This window comes from Nanorana parkeri, unplaced genomic scaffold (assembly GCF_000935625.1).
Source record: "Nanorana parkeri isolate BGI_ZX_2015 unplaced genomic scaffold, ASM93562v1 scaffold850, whole genome shotgun sequence".
NCBI lineage: Eukaryota > Metazoa > Chordata > Amphibia > Anura > Dicroglossidae > Nanorana > Nanorana parkeri.
The window spans coordinates 467,702-489,293 of record NW_017307118.1 but is presented as its reverse complement, the minus strand read 5'-3'; the positions used below and the strand labels follow the sequence as shown (position 1 = coordinate 489,293).

Sequence of the window (21,592 nt, the reverse complement as noted above, 5' to 3'; positions counted from 1 at the left end):
CACAGTGTTTACAGCTAGAGCCGGCATGGAAATTCTCTCGGTGCTGAACCTCCACCTGCATGTAAACTAGATAATTTTTTGGGAGAAGGAGGCTGTTCTGATCATGGCAGGTAGGTGTTACAGCAAAGCCAATGTTGAACCTACTGAACTCCAGTAAGATAATTGTGCCCAGAGTTGGGCTTTAAAATGTAAAGGCCAACTAGCCATTTAGTAGGCAATAGGGTCCAAGTCACACTAGTCGTCCTGTAATTAGTGAGAATTCAACAGGGTAGAACACATACTTACAGAGAGTACTCAGACCTGCGCTGTATGTTTTGCTGTCTTTGGCACTCAGCTGTTCCTCTGCAGCCAGAAATTCTGCAAAACCTGAGTCACCAGCAAGAGAGAGCCACCTCGTTCCTCCAGCTAGTGAGGGAATGACCCATACAAGCAGATTCATGTTTTTACTTCATGCTGTGTCCTTCAAAGTGATTCTGCCACTGGTGAGTTCTTGCCAGAGACAGGATCGCCAGTGTGACAGTGCCCTAGTAGTAAGAAGGTAAATGTGGGAAGTTGGCACAGTAAAACAAGTCCATCAATACTACCTTTTTCACAATCTAATGTTCTGGGGGCCCTTTAAAGATAAATATCAGTAAATAATGGACTTTGAAAGTTGGCAGGTTGGCTGAGTAATCTCATTCTTTGCTCAGTCCCCACATCTTCCGTTAAACTGAACTGGATTTCATTTAGGCATTATTTTTAATATTTTCTCTTTGAGGTAACTGGCAAGGAAGTAGACGTTCTTTGTAGTAATTTACCATACAGATTTTCCACATGGACTTACAGCTCATGCTCCCATCGTAGAGGTTAGGAACGCCATGTACTCCAGCAAACATATCATCCATTGGCTCTTATCCAATGGACAAAAGGCTTCTCTTAAACCTGGGTCAAATGGATCAGTTACATGTATAGACATCAATTATCTTAAACATTGGCTTTTAAAATCACGAGGGACAGTTTTATTCTTTCCTTGTTGTGACTTTTCTTCATTTTTTTTTCTTTGCCTGCAGTACTGAAATCATGTTATGACACCGTTCTAATACAACACAGACTTCTATTTTTATTTTAGCTGAGAACCATATGCTTTGATGTCTTACAGAAGTGCAGCTTATTGTAAATCTGGATATAGACCTCTGCAATAAATATCACCTGATCTGGGTGTTTTGGACAGATCTTGCGTTAGTCTTATGTCTGTGGCATAAACAAACACTTTTAATATATCTCTCTTGGACGGTCATTTACACCCCTCCAGAAACCCTTATATCCCCCCACTTTTTGTGAAATCTATTGAATTTAGGGGGAGAGGTGTAAACTAGGTGCCCACAGGGAGACAGCCCATGATTTAGTAAAGTACACCTTATTACCGACCCGCTGTTCTGTACGAACTATGCGCTCACCAGCAGTGGCCAAGCTGACCTGCAGCTCCTGTTAACTGTTTACGATTGGGAGATGGTGGTATAGGCTACCAATTGTGACCACTATGACAGCTAATCACATGATCAGGAAGCCCGCTTGCCATTGTTTAGAACCCTTCAAAGGGCCAGAGGCAGTTGGTACAAGGGGGTTAAAGTTATCTTTCCTTTACTTCTGTGAGCAAACTGAAAGAACCCTGTTTTCCTTCTTCTGTTTTCCTGTCTGCCTGCCACCACATAATGCTAAGGCCTTGCTATTTGCTGCTCAAGCACAATGCTTTGCATCTTGAGAGTACGGGCAGAGAGTCTGTTCCTCTACATCTTTTAGAAGTGCTAGGTATTTCTCTTTGCTTTAAGGCCCTGTTCACACCAGAGCGTTTCGTTACATGTTTTTTTTCTGCGCTAAAACACATGCAAATAACAATCCTAGGTATTCCTATGAGGGCCGTTCTTGCCAACGCACTGAATCGCACGTACAAATATGCCCGTTGTTTAAATTAGTCCATGAGCTTCTTTTGTGGCGCTTATCAGCTCGTTTTGCTCCATAGACTTCAATGGAAACACGCCAATCAGTGCGTTTTTGTAGCAGAAACTGCTTTTCATTGGACAACTGAAAACGATCTAAAAAGGAGCCTTAAAACGCTCTTGCATATGAACAGAAAATGACTGTGAAACGCGCATAAAAAACCGCACTAAACAAAGCACAAAAAAAGAGCTGAAACGCTGTCGCACTTGTGCTAATGGGGACTAAATGAGCATCTTGATGTAAAAAAGCTACTGGCAACTGTAAAATCTTTAGCCAAAAGCCTGTTGATCCCTTTCTTTGAGCATTGAATAAAAACCAGTAATGTCTCCTACTCATATATACAAGCTAATTCTATAAGTTCACCTTTCTGTGATTGATCCTATTTCAAGCATGGAAAATGAAAAATCATAAATTATCTAACATAAAGGCAATATCTTTACATAAACATATGTAAACATTTACATAAATGCTCCATAAATGACACTACAACCAGCTGCTCGGCATTTTCTGAATAAAATGACTAAGAGTGCAAATATTTGCTCAGCTTGCAATATCTTTTATCATGTGATTGCCATCTATGCCAGATTGGCTACTATGTCCATGAAAATCTGATAGGAGGACACGTCCCAAAGGAATTACCTGTCTATCGAAGAAATTTGAACCTTGTAAAAATTGCTTCATTCATTAGAAGGCTCTCAATCAATGCAAGTTCTTTATGGAACTGATAACGCCAGCTCTGAGTCTGTTACCTGTATGTAATCTCCACAATTGTTCATCCAGTGGAAGTACAGATAAAGAGAAAGGTGGCCTATGCTTATCTCAAAGAGGAAGAAGCCCAAAGGGCCTGATTTAAACTTTCAAAACTAGATGCACTAAAGCAGACAGAACTGGATTTAATAAAGTTTAAAATGATCTGAAGTTAATGTGTGTTCAGCTAAAGCATTTAATCATGTGCTGGGGAAAACAAAAATAGAGATTCTTCTTTTCTCTTCACCTCACTTCATAGTAGGGTACCGATATCTATCTTTCAGTACTCGCCGATACCGAGTACCGATACCGGTATTTCCGCTAGCATGGAGGTGTCATTACCCGCCACCCAGCTTCTTGATTGAACAGCTCCATGCTGTTTGGCCAGCTTGATGCTGATTCCCAGCCAATCAGCATGGAGGCGGCTTCCCGACCAATCAGGAAGCCAGGAGGCAGGTCATTACCCGTTGCCTGATTTCCTGATTGGCCGGGAAGCAGGCTCTATGCTGTTTGGCTGGCTTCATGCTGATTGACTGGGAACCCAGATTCCCGGCCAATCAGCATCGGGCTGGCCAAACAGCATGAAGCTGGCTCCATGTTCCCTCATGGCACTACCGGTCAGAGGAAATCTCCCTCTGACTGGAAGTTCTAGTATCGGGGGTAAGTATCAGAGCAGTACAAATACTCTGTATCAGCATCAATACTAGTATGGGTATCGGTGCATCTCTACTTTATAGTTTAGTAAGCGAGGCCTACTTTAATTTCACTCATTACACATTTTAGTGAAACAGGCTCATAGACTTCAGAGGTGAGGCTCTTGTTTAATGGATGGAAATGGTAATTATTGGGGGAATTTTCTACAATGCAAGCCAGCACAGAAAGCAACCATTTATTTACAGAATACACTGAAGGTGGTCACATCAAGTGTGCCAAGGAAAAGATTTATCTGGCAACAGCATGTAACACTTTAAATAAATTTTACTTTGCGAGGATGACTATGATTCTTTTTTTAAGAAATACTATTATTATTTAGCACTTGATTTACAAATCTGACTATATCGATTATATTTGAAGCCAAACCTTTTTTTTAATTTAATTTAGAATAGAGTAGGAAATGGTTGAAACCCCTTTCTAAACAAGACCATTAGACAATTGTCACAAAAAAAAAGTTTACACTCTGTTTCTGTTCTGGTGATAATTTAAAATTCTGGATTTTCTTCCATTTTCACTCAAATAGAGGAATCTGATGTAAACGAACATGTGTCCGTTTACATCAGATTACCACTGTTTCGGCACAATCCGGTCTGGCAAAACGGAACACTGTTCTGTCTGTTTTTTTGGACCCAGCCAGAGCCGGGGGGGGGGAAACCGGGTGTAAACGGATGCTCGTCCGTTTACACATGGCTGCCCATAGACTTGCATTGGGCATCTGATTGGGTCCGCCTAAAAAACTGACAGGCGGACCCGATTGGAGTGCCGTCTGAAAGGGGCCTTAAAATGGCTGCTCACAGTGCAAAACGTATAACATATACTTTTCAGAGGAGCATAAGAAGTAATACGAAGGAAGCCTATGTCCTCTTGTCTACCATACTAAGCATCAACACAAATCCTGTTTAAGTCCTACCAATGGTTGAGCAGTTGAATGGCCTGGCTATGAATTCCCTTATGTAATAAAGGTAAAGCCATAGAATATATCACCAATATTTTAACCTACGTACAGCGAGTAGATTCCTGTTTCTAAGGTAACCGAAAGGTATGTAATAGAGACATGCAACCAGTAGACCATTAGCTTTGGAGGAAAAATAAGCCACCAGCCAAAAACATTATAAGGTTTGCCAGGGAGCTCAGCAGCTGGGGATCTGCTGGCTGCCAATAACTCATGAATGTGAACTTCAGAAAAGCACTTCCAAAAGTTTAATAGGCCATGATGAAAATTTGCAGCTAATTTCTCACTTTTTCAGTGCCAGTGGAGATAATATCTATGTCATACACAGAACATACATATCTGGAGGATAACAGTATATATATATATGTTTATGTGCTGATTGGAAAAAACAACCGTCTGTTTTCTGAATCAATTCAACATGAAGTACATGGCCAGCTTTATACCTTGTTTCTTTCAAAACGTCCAACAAATTGATTTTCCTCTTTAATAAATATTTTCTATTTCTGTATTTACTGTGTCTAGATTACTAATAAAGTGTTACAGATGTGTAAATGTTTTAAATTGTTTATGACACCTCATGCAACAAAAATGTTAAGCTCATTTTGAAATGATACTTTAGGCTCAGTCATGTCTACATGTAGTCTAGTATGCAATAGTTTCCCCGAGGGACAGACATTCATCTTAGTTTTATATTCAAAGTTTTCCTTTACATAGTCTATGAAGTTTTATGTTCTGAGGTATTTTCTCTCTCATGCTTATTACTCTAAGACATATATCTTGTGGTGCCCCTCAAGCTATAGTACTGTGACATATTTTGAGCTGGAGCAAACAGTTGTGATATTGTATATCAAGATAACATCATGCTCAATAGCAGTTTGATTACTAGCATAAAGGATTATGATGAACAGCCACATCTAACTATGAATTTCAACACCTAAAAATCTAATGACATTCTTTAATTAGAACTCACACAATGCATTAATATACATGAAAAGTGATTCAACACAGTTTAGCCATGAGTACCTAGAACCAAGCGTTATATGTGCAGATAGGTATAATTAGATCTTCTTCAACCATGATATTACACAATTACAACAATAAAAGTTGAGTTCTGCTAGGTTACTATTACTCCCAACGGTTTAAACTGCTCACTGCTTTTTCATTAGACCACATTAAGTCTAAGGATACTTCAAAAATGTCTTATTATGTTCTCATAATCTCATGAGTGGGTTTCTTTATGTTCTTAATTGGTTGGGTTATTCTCAGATTATAAAAGATGTGGATCATTGAGACTGATAACCAGATTGATAACTGTTGATAACCATTTAAAACATTTTTGACTGATAAAAACATTTTGAATGATAACCAGATTGATAACCATTCAAAAATTTTTTTTGAGGGAGTAGTATCTTGCAAATTAAATCTAGGAGCGATCTAATAAAACATCATATAATAGTTCATGATTCAAATTGTGGGTTTACTTTGCTGAGATCTTGGTGCAGAGAGTTTATAGACTTGATTCCAGACACATTTAGTAATGATAGGGTACTTTTATGGTACTTTAAGGATTAAGTAAAGCTGGATATACATGGCTCAAATTTGTAAGCACCTGGTATAGCTGCTTACTGCTATGGAGGAAAAAGTGGTGGAGGAGTGCTGGTAAGGGGAGTATCAATGGGTCAGGGGTGCCTTGTAAAGACTCTGTCACTTTGCCCTGAATGAGCAAGGTGAAGAGTCTCTAAGAGAAAGGTTTTACTATGGGGGCAGAACTGCATATTTTTTAATCAACATTTGTTTTGTTGCTAAAAGTCCTGTGCCCAAAACTACTGCTCCAAACTCTCAGTACCAAAAGGGCCAAAAGCCCAAATAAAAGTCTTGCTACCAAGCTGAATCCCATACTGGTTTATTTTGTCTCTCCTAAATTTAATTTGGAAGATACTGGCTCAAAAATGCTCCTTACTGTCCAACTGCAGCAACCCATAAAGCCGTGATGATGGTGTCACACTCCCTCTAAACAGCCTCCATGTATGTAATATAATAAACTGAGGAGTCCAGCTGTTAGAGACTAAAATATTTCTTATGGGCTTGTGTGAATGGGCAGAGCCATAACCTACTGCAGAGTCATCAAGAAATATAGGGTGATTCACTGCCATTGCAAGACAAAAGTGAAATATCTGCCCTGCTTGTAACTAATGATCCTGGTCACCGCAAAACAGCAAAAAAAAAAAACAAGCAGTATTGCTTGCAGCAGTGATTTCTATCTTTTTCCAAGACCGGAGATTTCATAACACTTCCCTATAAGCAGAACAGAAACCAGTCTCCATGACTGATGAATGTCATGTGATTAAGGTTATCTTTTCAGTGAGAACATTTTGAGTACACATGAGTATGAGCAATGTAAAATAGCTAATATTTTTGCGCAACTAGGATTTTTTATAAAGTATGAAGTCTGTTCAGGAGCTTCCTACTGTTCAGCATAAATAACAAAAAACACACCGAATTGAGCGCATTTGAATGATAGTGGAAGCAACATGGTTTTATATTGCCCACAACATTCTTCAAGGTTCTTGCTTTAATTTTTTTTTTTTTTAAAGGCGGCTAGAATATGATTGGTTTCTATTGGAAACTGAGTATACTTACAGACACGTATTACATACCAGGCTATGCACCTTAACAAATACAATGATCTAGCAGCTCTGAGTATTTTCTTACAGGTAACCTGTACCAAAAAGTAATATCAGATTCAGCCTCTTATGGCTTCACTGCTTAGCTCTACTACCTCTGGATGGCCCACGAGTCACAGAATAGCTCCTTCCATTAGTAGCTCCTAAGAAAAGACTTCAGCATTGTGACAGACTCTCTTCTATCTTCCATAAAGGAAGACTTAAAATATGTGTCAACTTTCAATCAGGAATTACATGTTTTAGAATTGAGTCCTCTGTGAAAAAAAAAATGTGAGTCTTGGCTAAATGTGGGAATTGTGGGTGAAAACATTAATAAATAGACAATACAAAAGACTGATGTACTCTGATTCAAGGCTACTCTTAGCGCTAAATCTTGAACCAATTTTTTTTTTAAGCAAGAGATTAAGTTTTTATTAGTCAATACATTTCTCATTCCACTCTAGAATCCACTGGCCCATATGAACAGCAATTTGATTTTAAAGTGAGAAAACATTGCCTTGATTAGTATGCAGAGATCATTTAATGTTGCACCTGGTTAGAAAACAAGCACAATCTCTGCACTGCAAGAACATCAATACTGCTCTGTAAAAAGAAATGTTTCTACTACAGTAAAGGCTTGGAATTATGACCCGTGTCATCACAGCAATAGCCTTTGCTCTGTACTGATTGTGTGATACTCTGTATGCACATTGCAGCAAGCCATTTATTGACATTGATAAAGGAAGGCTTTCCACAAGGCTCACCTGACATTACAGAGAACTAACATAGGCTTACAAAGAATTCTTTTTTTTTAGTTATGCAACACTCTATATTTCCCTTTTCCTCTTCTTACCTTACGCTGCCTAAAGCACATTGAACCCTGTATATAACATTGAAAGACCATTTAATACTGAAAGTGCCGTTTACCCTTATTCTCATTCTCAGTGAGTGAATGCGGCCAAGCAGCATTCAGCACGGGTATTCTGCTCGGTACCTCCGTGGCACAGAATAGAATAGAAAATAAGTGAGAATGAAAAAAAAAAAAGAGTTGAAAAATATTTTTTTTTAAATGTAAATAAATAGGAAAATAAAAAATAGAGGTATTTTAAAGAAGAAGAAGAAAAAAAAACGATTGGGCGGAGCTAGCAGTGACAGACGGCCTTCGGCAGGCCGCTCTCCCCGCTTCGGATGTCACTTCAGCTTAGTCGAGCCGAAGCATATGCCTTCGGCTCGGCTGAGCCGCCTTCGGCTGCTGCTGTACGGGCTATTGTGAATAGCCCATACAGCAGCCCTTCAGTTCAACTGAATCGAAGGGCTCTGGCGGCCTAAGAGAGCCAAAGGATCAGCCGAAGCTGGATTCTTAGACTCTTTAGTGAATAACCCCCTTAGCGGATTTTTCTCCTTCAGCCCTGTGGGCTGACCAGTATATGGCCAGCTTTCTAAGAACATGACAACTGAATCCCCCAATTGGGCTATTGTATTGCAGTTTTTGTTCATCCAAGAGTTTTCCAAGCAGCTCCTTTGACAAAAAGTTGATTGAAAATGTACTTTTGTTGAATGTAGGGGCGCCAATGGGACCACATACTGCTCCAATTTCGGCTGAGTCATCAGGACTTCGAGCAGTGTATGGCCAGCTTTAGGCGGAAACAGTACTACCCATAGGTTGGTGTTTTGATTCACCCAAATGCTCAACAGTGAAAATTCACTTATATACTTGCCATTTAAAATTGGGGGTTACACAGTAGTTCTTTGCAAGCATGCAAAGTCACATTAAATATATAAAACAGTTATTAATTAAAAACAGTAAATGACTTACCTGTGCCCCGAAACCGGTGTAAACCTGTCAAGAATTTGTGCAAGTCCTTCCCACTGGTGTCTTTATGACTGTATAGCAGCAATTTACGTGCATCAGAGAACAAGCGAGAAACTCTGTAAAGAATAAATGATCACAATGTCTGAATTAGGTCATGAAAAGATAAAATAATTACATACAAAATATCTACATGTTCCTAGAATGTAGCCTGTATTTCTAACCGTGGTTTTATTAAAGAATAGGTGTCATATAAATAAGGATTCTGCATCCTCAAAGTGAACCTGGTCCAGCAAGTATTTTCACATTCCTAAAAAGCAATACCGCTTTAAAACAAGTCCTCACTGACCTCTGGAGCTTCAGGCACTGTGCAGCAATTCGTCCTCAAAGTTCACAACAGAGGTACTGCAGTCTTTTAAATCTGTTCTCTTATCATCTCAGCTCCTACAGTTTCCCCCTCCTCCCCCAAGGATAGTGCTCTGATAGGGGAAGCGGAGTTGAGAGAACTGAGAACATTAAGGATGTAGTGCTTCAGAGTGCCTGCAACTACATAGATTAGTGAAGATTGTTATTAACTACTTATTAAAAATGTGTAAATAGTTGAACGTTCATAGTCTGGCTATAGCTGCACTTTAAAGAGCTCCCAAACTGGTTAATATAAGGACAATTTTAAGAACATTGATGGATAAGTATGTAAAGGTTTATTGAGTTTATTTAAATTAAAGGTATTGAAGACAAATGGGGTGTTGTGGAACAGCACTTTTTTAATACACAGCTTACATTCTGTCTGGTAACTCCATACAGGGGTATAACTGACAACCATAATGTAACCTAGGGCTAAATTCACATGGGTATCCGTATGCTTTTAGGAATGATGTTTGACAGCCAGAAAACAATTTAAATAGTTTAAATACGATACTTGGCAATGCATGTAGGATGGCTCCTATTTTCATCTATAATGTATAGAGGTTGTTGTACACAAGTCAGAACAGGAAACGATATATACTGTATGTTTTAACAGAAAGCAGTCAACTGCCTTTTGACTATTGCTATTGTTTGGTGGTAGAGACAATCCCAGTCATACTTTTAATTTCTTTTTCACAACAGTAGTAGGGGCTAGCTGATTAATCCCAACAGCAAATATAGTTAACTTACATTGACCCATTGAAGTTGCCAACCACTCCTGGTGATTCCCCTGGTGTTGAGTACCGGAAACATGGGTTATTGGCATTGCAGATAATCCCTTGCATCCACGGCAATGTCCCTGCAGATGGCATTGCCTTGTTTGGAAAATGACCTGTTGGGAGGACACGGAATATGCACAGATAATAAATAATACATAATAGCAGTAAAAACGCTCATAAAATGTCCTACTTTAAAAAATAAATAACCTCTCTGGAGAGCAGCTGTACAGTAAATCAACATGTATGCTTGCTTAATGGTAACACAGCTGGAAGGGCTAGTGCTTAATTACTATGGAGTCTGCTGCAGGCTTTGAAGCTGGAAAATGTCTGCATATTAAATATGACCCTGATGAAAATATTATGTACATTAGTAAATATTACCAGACAAATCCAAGCTTCCCAAGAGGTCTAATCGACTTTAAAACCTGAGCATTTTGCTTTTTTTAATACAGCTAACCAACACAGCTACCTTGTACAATGTCTAGGTCATTCCATATTCATATACCTACAGCTGAGATCCCCTAGAATGGTAGGTCTCATTCTCAACCAAGGGAAGGACGCTGTAGGCTGGAAAAAAACTGAGAACCAAAATCTACAGCAAATACAGTTTATTAAAAAAAAAATAAAAAAATATGTATAGTAATAGTAGTAATTTAACTTAGTATGCTAATAAACATTGTAATAATAACATCCATTATCATAGTTTGACTTTAAATGTTTCTTAATATGCTGTCCAATAGGCACCAGATTTTGACCACACTGCCCTTTACAAAACAGGCCTGGTCAGACACACTACACTCCCTGTCTCCCTTAACACTAGAAGTCTGCATAAGGATGCTTTTGATGTGGGGTGCAGCCATTTCACATCTACAGCATAGAGCACTGGAGTAACCACATGTCCACTAAAAGAAAAAAGGGACTCCAAGGTATGCCCAAGAGAAAATATTTAAAAAACCATAACATACTGTGGCACAGGTACATCAAACATGTAGGAGACTTCAACTGGGTTTCAACACTTCTCCGTTGGGAGCACAGCATTCAATTTATCCCAACCACACACTGCCCTGGAGGTTAGACATCACAGTTGTCCAAAGTTGTAATTGACAACGTGGATTCTCATCTAGAGGAGTATGTAAAAGCAGAACTTTAACAAGTAAAGGTCTGCTTTTAAACAAACAAGCATAATACGGTTATGACTCCATTTTACACCTGAATTCAACATTCCTACCTCCTTCAGGTGGTCAATAAATATTATAATAGGAAGAGGCAGCTTTTGACTTCTTTACAGTATAACTTTATTGATGAAATTCCAAAACACAGTGGGCTAACTATGCCCTCTTTCAGTTGTAAAACAAGCATGGTTCACTCTAGATGAGACTGCTTGTTGCAACAGCAGTTGGTAAACAGCACACCGACTCTGAAAAAATAGGGTTTCTGGGAAATTACAGGAGTAACACGACTTTATGTCCTAAAAAGAAAAACAAAATCTGCTCCCAGTACATGACACACCAGGTCAAGGGTCTCAGGCATTGCTTCAGGGGCACATTTAATTACATGTTCGCTTTTAATTCCCGTTCAATACAAATGAACTGTAGGTGGTTTTACTGGTATCAGTGACCAAATTTACATTGATAACATTTTCTAATACAATCTACACAATAGAATCTGATTCTAGCTACAGCATTATTATTCAATAATTAAAGGCTAAATTAATTAATAACTAATATTTTGAAACTAGATAGACTGCTGAGCAAGGAGGCCAATCTCTTGCACTACCAGCTTAAAATCCAACATTATAAGCTTCAATTTATAGTTATCACTGGTGCCATGGATTACTTGTTGTCATTGCATATCCTTTAAGAACTCCAATGAAATTTCTCGTAGTTTGTATCTTTACTCCTCTTATAAACAGTAACAAAGGTGTCACTCATGTTTATTGTTTGTCATGAAGAATCCATTCAGGATATCTCACCAATGGAGCTCCAAAGAAACCAGCCTGTGATTCAATATGCCAACAACTATCGAAAGATATAAGATCACAGTGGGCGAAGTTGATCTAAACGTGTTCCATAAACCTGCCTGTCTTTTGAAGCTAAAGGGTTAGGCATCTTTATGTGAGTATGAAACAATATATAGACAATGGAAATTAGTAGATATTTTGCCAATGTTCTTGGAAAGCATTGTTCAAAAAAAAAATAGGATCTTCTGATGGTCAGATCTAAAAATGACAACACACGTATCGATATAATCATACAATCAATTATTTGGCTTGTCTAAACTAATCAAACCGAATGATAAACACCATCCATTTGCCTGATTTAGTGAGCTCTCAATCAAATTTTCTTCCAAGATAATCGGCCGAGGTGTTGGAAGTTTGTCAATCACTTCTAAAGCATCTAACAAATATGCGCATAGGTGTTGAAGAACTAATCATGATTCAGGCAGATCAAATTATTTTTTTAAGTATATCATTTACATTTGTAACTAATAGATCATATTTCCGATCAATATAGCCTAGAGAAGTGCAGACCAATACTGTGTGTGCTGCATGGCTTGATATTTTAATTGATGATAAATAGCTTGTTTGCAATTTCTCTTATCTATTATCATCCAATTATCAATTAAAGGGAATGTGTCATGAGAGAACAATAGAGGCGGCCATTGCCGACCTCCTTTTGAGAATGCTAGTTCACTGGCTGCCATGTTGATACTTTTGTTTAAAGTCTGTGACCTGGAACAAGAATAGAGATAAGGATTTATGACACATTTTTCTGATACATATTTACAGCATGTTTGTCCTGGAGCTCTGACTCAAAAGTACTAAGGTCAGACACAGGCAGGCAACTTTTCAGAAGGAGACCAGCAATGGCTGCCCCCATACTTCTCTCATGACAGAGTAATTTTAAGCTATGTGGCCATCTTTGAGCAGGATTCATTTAAATGACTCAAATGTCATCTCCAAGCTATGCACTTATACTGTCTACAAAATGACAACTTAAACAATCAGAGTAACCATGAATGCGTCATCTTACAAATGAAGGAAGAAAGCAATCATATGTGTTTAAGAGACAAAAGCAGCCATGATACCTAATATCATACAACTGACTACTTTAAAAGAATGGCATGTGACTGGTGAGAGGCAAGAATTGTACTTTATTGCACAGGATGCAAACATAAGCTTTGCTACAGTTGGACCATTGAGCAACTTTTTTTCCAACAAACATATCTGCTGATTACACAGGTCAGACTGACTGTGAACTGATAAAACCGGACATATGAGCAAACAGAATATACTGAGATGGAATTAGGCAATTTTGTGAGGAAGTAATACTGCTGCCCTTGCTTATTCTTGGGAATGTACAATGGCTTTTTAATTTAAGGCACAAAATTGAAGTTTGGCATGTATTCAGAGAGCATGGTACCTGCTCATTACTGCTAGTGATGTACAGGGGGCTTGATGCAAATCCAGTAAGGCCAAGCATCCATAAAACTGTCATTGACACCCCCCTCTCAGCCCAATCAGCTGTGGCCAGGGCATTCCCTACCCCACACCTACAATAGCTGTCATGTGACCATGTCAAAATTACTAAAATAAAGGCACATATTTAGCATTTTTTATTATTGTGCACATTGCAAACTGCACACAAATTGAGTAATTGATATTGGTCTGTTAGCAGAGTCTAGCTTTTACAACTACTTTCATTGCTTACTCAGCATATGACTACACTACATATGTCACCTGTCTGGCTGTGGAAGTAAGGAATAAGTGTGTAATTCACAAGACTGGCTGAACAGAATTATGAATCCTTTTGCATGGACAACAGTAATTATATATGTAATTCAAACTATTTTTGTCCAGAGTTTCTGGATTTTGTGCGCCCAAACCAGTAGCTGCTAAATTAAAAACCCTCAGATGTTACTGCTGGGGTAAATTACAAGGTATAAAAGCTATTCTAGGCTCTGATTGTTTGGATAAAAAAAGATCATATGCAGCAGCAAACTTTCGCAGTGGTGTTCACACATTTTAAAGGAGGGGCAGTCTAATAAATAACGTTCAGTGTAAGCCTTGAACGTGGCACATTGCAGGTGACTGTAACATAAAAGCTTTTTGCACTGGGTCATAGTGTTACCGAGAGGGAAAGTTGAACAGTTTTGGTAGTCTTTCAAGGTTTAGTATCCTGAAATCTGTGTTCTGAGCTAGAGTCAACAAGAAATGCAAATCTCTTCTATGCACTGTAAAAACAGCTAAAAGCACATGTGTAGTCCAGTTTGAAGAACCAAAGACAGATATCAAAGAATAATACATCAAAACAATATATTTGAAGCCAAAGTCAAAGAAAATGATCATTTACCAACTGAACTGGGTGTGTAAATTATCATTAAAAAGATCTATGTTATATGTGAAGGGCTGCTACAAAGTATTAAATCGTACCTTGCAGCATGCCGTCTCCTACACATAACTCGACACAAGCAACTTGAGCACTGAAGTGCTCTGGTCGCAACCATCCTTCCTACTTGCCCTTTCACAAAATGCCTTGTATTTTTTTGAATGGATACAAGATGTTCTGTGATTGGAGGAAGAGAGAATGTGTCACATCTCTGCCTGCTCTGTTCCTCCTCCAATCACAAAATGTCTTGTATTCATTGAGTAAAAATACAAGGCATTTTATAAAAGTGCAAATAGTGAGGAGCGACGGGGTGCGACCGGAGCACTTCACTGCTTGAGTCACATCCCTCACTCCCCACAGTGCACAAAGACTGACAGGGTTATTCACAAAAGAGTGAAGAGTTTGGAGAAGGCAGGAGAAGTGAACAATCTAGGACAACATAGCTGAACTGGAAAAATTCACCAATTCAGCTCACTTTCCAGTTCAGCTATGTTGTCCTAGATTGTTTGCTTCTCCTGCCTTCTCCAAACTCTTCACACTTTTGTGTAGAAGCAAGCATGATGAAAGGTACAATTTTATATTTTGCAGCAGCCCACCACACATGACATCTAGCTTTTTAGTGATAATTTAAACACCCAGTGCAATATGTAAATTATTATTTTTTTCCCCCCCAGATTCTGGTTTTAACCCCGTCTGTCATTACAAACCTGAATGATCCTGTACTACAAGATCTTATCAAATGAACCTCAGCTGCTTCAAAGAAAAGCCCAGAGCACACGCGAAAACATGTACTGACGTGTCTCTAAGCAAGTTCCCTTTACAATTCTTACTAAAGATAAGCGGGCGTCAGTGGCCCATTTTACTGCATGAATAGTAATAGATTGGGATGTTCTGTTACCAAACAAAATGTTTTCATTTTCTACCCCGGAATCAAATAAAAGTAGACAAAAAAATATAGGGGCTTATTTATTATGGAGAGTTGATATTGCTATCCTTTCTCCGTTATGCACCGTTGCACTATGAACACTGTGGCCCATCCCATTTATTAAAATGTAAAAATGTGTAGCCAACAAAGCCCCATAAAGTTCTCTCCGCTCAATGGAGCAAAGAGAAGACGGTGATTGGAGGCAGGAAGGTCATGTGACTTTTTTTTGTTACAGAACTGTCATTCGGATCTGTCGTTTTCTGTCTGAAGTGCTGAAAGCTGGCAGGGCACATTTGTAAACCAGATTACTGTGCTTTATAATTGTGCGGTGGTCTTTTTTCCTTTAGCAGATTGAAACTGCGCTCACTTCAATCATCTAATCATGTGCAAGTAAAATGTACTGGATGAATTTACATATTTGAACATTTGAATGTGTAAAATGAACTGTACATTGACTGGCTGACAGATACACGACAGGTAAATATAAATGCAGATAAGTGTTACAATAGCATACAAAAGTGTGTGTGTGTGTGTGTGTGTGTAAATATAAGTTATCAATATCATATGTTAATCACTATTTGCGATATGCTTCGTGGCCCTCATTTATGAATACCTAGTCATACTCATACTTACATTCATGTTGTTCATAGGGTGGATAGGAAAGTCGTACAGAGATCAGAATGAAGAAGATGAAGAGAGGCCATGCTACTTCGACCAGCAGCTGCAGCTGTAAACAAGAAAAACAAGTATTGAAATATATTATACTTTATAGATAACAAGGATGACAAGAGGCTCAATAAGTAACTTTGGTCAGTAACAGATTCATCGTAAGGATATTGTGAAGGAATTGCATAAATCTTTTAGGACAGAGAGGGCCCCACTTTAATTCAATTCCGAGAACTGCATCTTGTCCCCTGTGTGAAGGTTAACTGAACCAGTCTGATCTCTCTGGGGGACCTTTTCAGGAAAAATAAAAGCTCTCTGCATATGCAGGGCTCCTGCCAATTTCATTTCAGGCCTTTTCACTGATGTGCTTTTACGTAGCCCACGTCTCCTAGAAACTAACTTACACCCATCAAATATGTCTTCCACTGGACAGCTCAGTAGCAGAAGTTTCATTTACATTCAGGAAGAGCAGCTAAAGGCTTATGAATTCATTAAATCTTAAATCTTACTTAATTCTTCATCACCTCCCAAATTTGACCCTTAATAGGATTTGTGCATCGTTTTGTGTGTGTGTATATATACTGTCAATATATATATATATATATCACCTACATATGTACTGCAAGCAAAAAAATAGAACTTCCTGCTTTCCTTAAGTAGAAAATAAATTCAGTTGTTTTGATTATACAGTATGTGCCTCTCAAGCTGGACATACACTGATTTAAATTTGGCCAAGTCCTACTGACTTGGCCGAAACACAACCAGTGTGTGGCAACGTCAGAACCTCCCCCCATTTAAAAAATGGTGATCCGCAAATGGTTGACTGAACAGTCACTGCAGCCAATCAGCTATGAACTGACTTTTATTATGATGTTTACCTACCACAATTGTTTAAAAAGATCAATTATTTTTCATAAATGTATTTACTCTTTTAGTTCCACTTTTAAAGAAGTTTACCTACAGAATACCCATCATTTGATACATTGGCACCACTGTTATATTTTCCTGTGCAGATGTTCACGATACTAAAGCAGTACTTTTATAGGCTATTGATATAGATATTTGCTTTTGTTCTTTCCTAGCCCTGATGAAGGGGTTATCTGTATGAGCCTTTGAAACGTGTTGGATATTTCTACACTGTCCCCACAAGCCTATGCTGAATAAGGATATATTTGGATTATTGAGCACTTCAATTCACAATCCTTCTCAGACATCAGTCACTGGAAAAAAGACTGGAGCTTTCAGTGATATCTATAAAATGTTGTATTTCCCATCAGATTCTGTACCAGTGACAATCTCTGTATTCAGGTCACAGGTAAACCTTTGTATGAGGTGCATACACAACAATAAAAAGCCCTCCTCTTTCTGGGCCCCGACACATTATTAATACATTATTGAATGTATTTTGTATATGCTTTTGTATTAGTTTGCTTAAATAATTATCATGAATTCACAAGTATTGTCTGTGACTGAGAACAGTTAGGAACCTCTCCTGCCAGCTGCTGTATTCTGACAGCTGGAGCCCACAGCTGTCAAAATACATGAAAAGTCACTGTAGTCACTGTTCAGCGACAATTTCCCACCCAGCTCTTTTGTCAAGCCCAGTGGTCCTGGAAGGGCCACACGTGGATCAATTTGTGGCCGATTCAGCAGAAAAGAGATGAAATTTGATCAGTGCATGACAAGCTTGAAGCTTAACTCCAGGCATAAAAAACTCACTGCATCACAGCAGATATATATTCTGGTGGAAGAAACACACCTCCCATCATGCTCACTTTATTCTAGGGCTGTCAAATCTGTTTTACATGGAGGTGGAAGTCTACCTCCAGCTGTACTTCCATGCCCACTTAGATGTAAGTGCTGCAGGTCTCATAGACATCGGTGCTACAGTCGCATCCCTGACCCTCCTCTCCTCCTGGCCATTCCCAAAACGAAGTCAGCAGGACGGGGGACTTGCCTTTGGCCAATGGAATTTATACAGAATGTGCTGTGATGCAGGTGAATATTTTGTGTCCGGAGTTGGGCTTTAAGCCAGCTAAAGGGCTCAGAGCTGTAAAAAGATCAATACCCCCAAACCAGAAATTTGTATTAAGATTAAGACTTTACATTTCTGATTTGGGGAATTGATATTGACATTGATATAGAAATCAATCCACTTTTGGCAAGTGCGCTCAAGATATCTATTAGGACAAAAGTAACGTGCACTTTAGGAACTGATTACAATCAATAATGTTCCAAAGGTTATTTTAATGCAAATTATATACTACAGAATACAGTATCCCTGACCTATACAACTATATCTATAAAGGTGTTGTCTGATGCAATATGAACTTTGCACCTTTTCATTTATTCAGAAAAAGAGATTTATATAATTATTGACTTAAGGGCCATAAATCTGTTGATTATATTAGTATAAGATGAAAAAACTTTACATAAATGTGTAAAGCATTGGACATTTCCTAAAAGGTGTGAAAGATCACAAAGAATATTAGCTGTGCTCTCTTTCCTTTAGTCAGCAGGTCGGGTGCTTTTCTGGAGATGACCCCTGACCCAGTGTCTTCATGTTATATGGTCAACAACGATAATGAGACAAGGCTAAGAAAGATTTTGCTTGTTCGACTGCCTGCTCAGCATATATCATATTCAGGCCAAATAGATAAAGTTGTCTTCAAAATGATGCAACTGAGTAGATGCACCTCTGAAACAGATGGCACGCTGTGTTAAATCTGAAAAGAATACATACTGTATAATGACTATTGCAATTCACTAATATTAACTCCAATACCCTGCATACATTGTCTATTGCATTAGCTGGACTCCAAACACATATAAAAAAACACCATTTAAAACAGTTATGACCTGATTAAAATAACTAAATGTGTTTTTACATACCGATATCAGAAATACCTAATGCTGGCATAACATACAGCTTCTATAGCTGCACTCAGATTGGGAGAGGAAAAGACAGCACTGTAAGCCAATTAGGTTCTAATGCAATGCACAGTGATGGCCATACACCTATAGATTATCTGCAGATTTTCTATGGTCAGATGGAAAAAGTGCAACAGATTCCTCCATCTATGCTAAACTGTGTCAAGCTTCAGTACCTTGCTAGTCGGCCACGCTGGCTCTCAAAATACAGGCATTGTTCAGGTGTTTTGAGAGCCAGCGGGGCTGACTAGCAAGATACTGAAGCTTGGCCCAGTGGGAGATTCCTCCATCCACACAGGAATCTGTTGCACTTCTTCCATCTGACCATAGAAAATCTGCCGAAAATCTATAGGTGTATGGCCAGCTTTAGGTGCTTCATGACAGGAGGAGAAAACATTGATAAACTCAACAGTGTATTCCTGCTCTATTGCTGTCTAATTGCTGGCTGGGATGGGTCTGCAGAAAGGTCTCAAAGTAGGACCTGGTGGTCCTGTATAAGAGGAGTGCCTGCATACCAAGACTGGCTAAAGAGAATCAAACATTTTTTTTTTGCAACTAACATATTCTCACACAGTATATGTATTTATCTATTATTCACCTCACTTTAACAATGCAAGTTTTATTAAATTGTCACATCTACAAATACTCAGGTATGATATACTGCTAGGATCAAACAAAGAGGGGAATTGATCAGTTTTGAATTGATCAAAACTGGAGCAGACAAACTCTGGAGCAGATGTGCATGGCAACCAATCAGCCTCTCTCTTTCATTTTCAAATCTTAACTGAACAAACTAAAGAGAGTTGCTGATTGGTTGCTGTGCACATCTGCTCCAGTTTTTGTCTGCTCCAGTTTTGATAATTTCCCCCCAAAATGTTTAAATAAGCCCAGATGAACCCAGATGAGCAACATGAATGATCTTTACCACCACAACAAAGAAAATCCTTGATGAACCAGTGGAATTATTTTTAAAAATGTGGTGTCTGTACAGTAACTGATACTAACCATTCAGGATTCATAGTTTAGAAGTTAGATCTAGTTAAAGTTAATTTAATCTCATTTGGATTTGGACTACTGCACTTTGCCCAGATTGTAGTGACTTTGGACACCGTCAATATACTCTACAATGAACTGAACTAAACTGTCCCGAACGCCATGACAAATTATCATTATATTAGACGAACCTTACTAAAATGTAGACAGATAAGCAGCACGGAACAATGGAACAGGGTCAAGTGCTGGGACATGCAGTTCTGCAACAAGCTGAAAGCCGCAAAGTACCTTTGGCTGGCTTTGGGTTGAAGTCTACAACAACTAGTGAAGCAATGTTAGTCTACGAATGCTATAATGTATGACATGTGGTGCATATCATCATGAACATAAGTTATTTGGAGTTTCACTAACACTTACATTAAGATATTTTTATTATTAAGTAACGGGCAACTGGGAATAACAACATCTGCAGTTGTGTAAATCTACTCTCAAGAATGTACAGAGAAATTAGGAAAGCCAAAGTGTTAAGAAATGCAACTTAATAAACGTCTACTCTAAAATGGAGTTAGTATAACAAAATCTGGAGAAAGCAACACGTAAAGGAAGAAACTCTGTGATGAAGATTAAGGGTTTGTGAACACTAGATGTGTTGTCTTGTGATCACCTGCATTTTCCAATGCACACAAAAAGCAAGCAAATAAAATAATACATTGAGGGGATTGACTGGAGCATACAGAATCTAGAGCAGCTGTGCATGGCAACCAATCAGCTTCTAGCTTTCATTTACAAAGCTTAACTAAACAAGCTGAAGATAGAAGCCGATTGGTTACTATAGGCAACTGCTTCAGGTTCTGTTGACTTCAGTTTCAACAAATAAATTCAATAAATCCACCAATGTTTTCTATAGAACGTATTACCAGTAAAGTTAAATGTTGAAAAGCCCTACATTCTGCATTTGGTGCATTGTTCTGAATTTGCTATTTGAATGAACAGCAATGAGCCCCCCCCCCCAATGCATTTCAATGCAAGTGAAATGCTTGCCAGCTTGTGTGAACGCAATGCACTTACAGTCTGCCTCCGTCGGTAGGTGAAGTTTTTCCAGAGAAGGAGTCCTAGTTGCGTACAGTAAGTCATCTTCTCCCTGAGAATGAACACTGCTTCACCTCTGCAGCTCTGGCAGAAGTTGTTGCAGTACCAGTGGCTTTAGGTTGCTCATTAACTGAAAAAGAGTCAGAAAGGGAAATTGCTATTAGCTTCCTGAGTTGAAGGGGAAAAAACACAGTTGTACACTCTCATCTACTGTGCATGACAGGTACATAACAATGATAGCTGCTAGTATGGGCAATATAATCAAGTGTCTGATAATGACCAGAAACTATGAAGCTATTCACGAGTCAATGAACTTCAATGAATGTCTTTCTCGGGTGAACAACAGATATAACTGCCTTGTATAAAGAACCACTACAGCAATGTATAGAATAGATGCAAGTTTCAAGTTATGTGCTTCCCAGCAAGTACTAGTTTGATAAGCGAGAGCTCTAACGGTCTTAATGTGCCCAGCCATGCTCATATGAAAAATAATGGCACACACAATTATCCTGTTAGGTAACAACATGTACATCCTCTATAGGAGAATATTGGG

The 21,592-nt window shown here is 38.6% G+C and overlaps 1 protein-coding gene across 1 annotated transcript in view; it reads right to left on the bottom strand.

Moving 5' to 3' along the window:
* Positions 1-21,163, bottom strand: part of ABCA1 (ATP binding cassette subfamily A member 1) — a 78,075-nt gene extending 56,912 nt beyond the window's left edge. The window contains 4 exon segments of the mRNA XM_018565471.1: positions 8,856-8,982; positions 10,019-10,160; positions 15,994-16,087; positions 21,019-21,163. Coding sequence (XP_018420973.1) covers positions 8,856-8,982; positions 10,019-10,160; positions 15,994-16,087; positions 21,019-21,084 — 429 coding nt within the window. The 5' untranslated portion in view covers positions 21,085-21,163.
* Between the last annotated feature and the right edge of the window lie 429 nt (positions 21,164-21,592).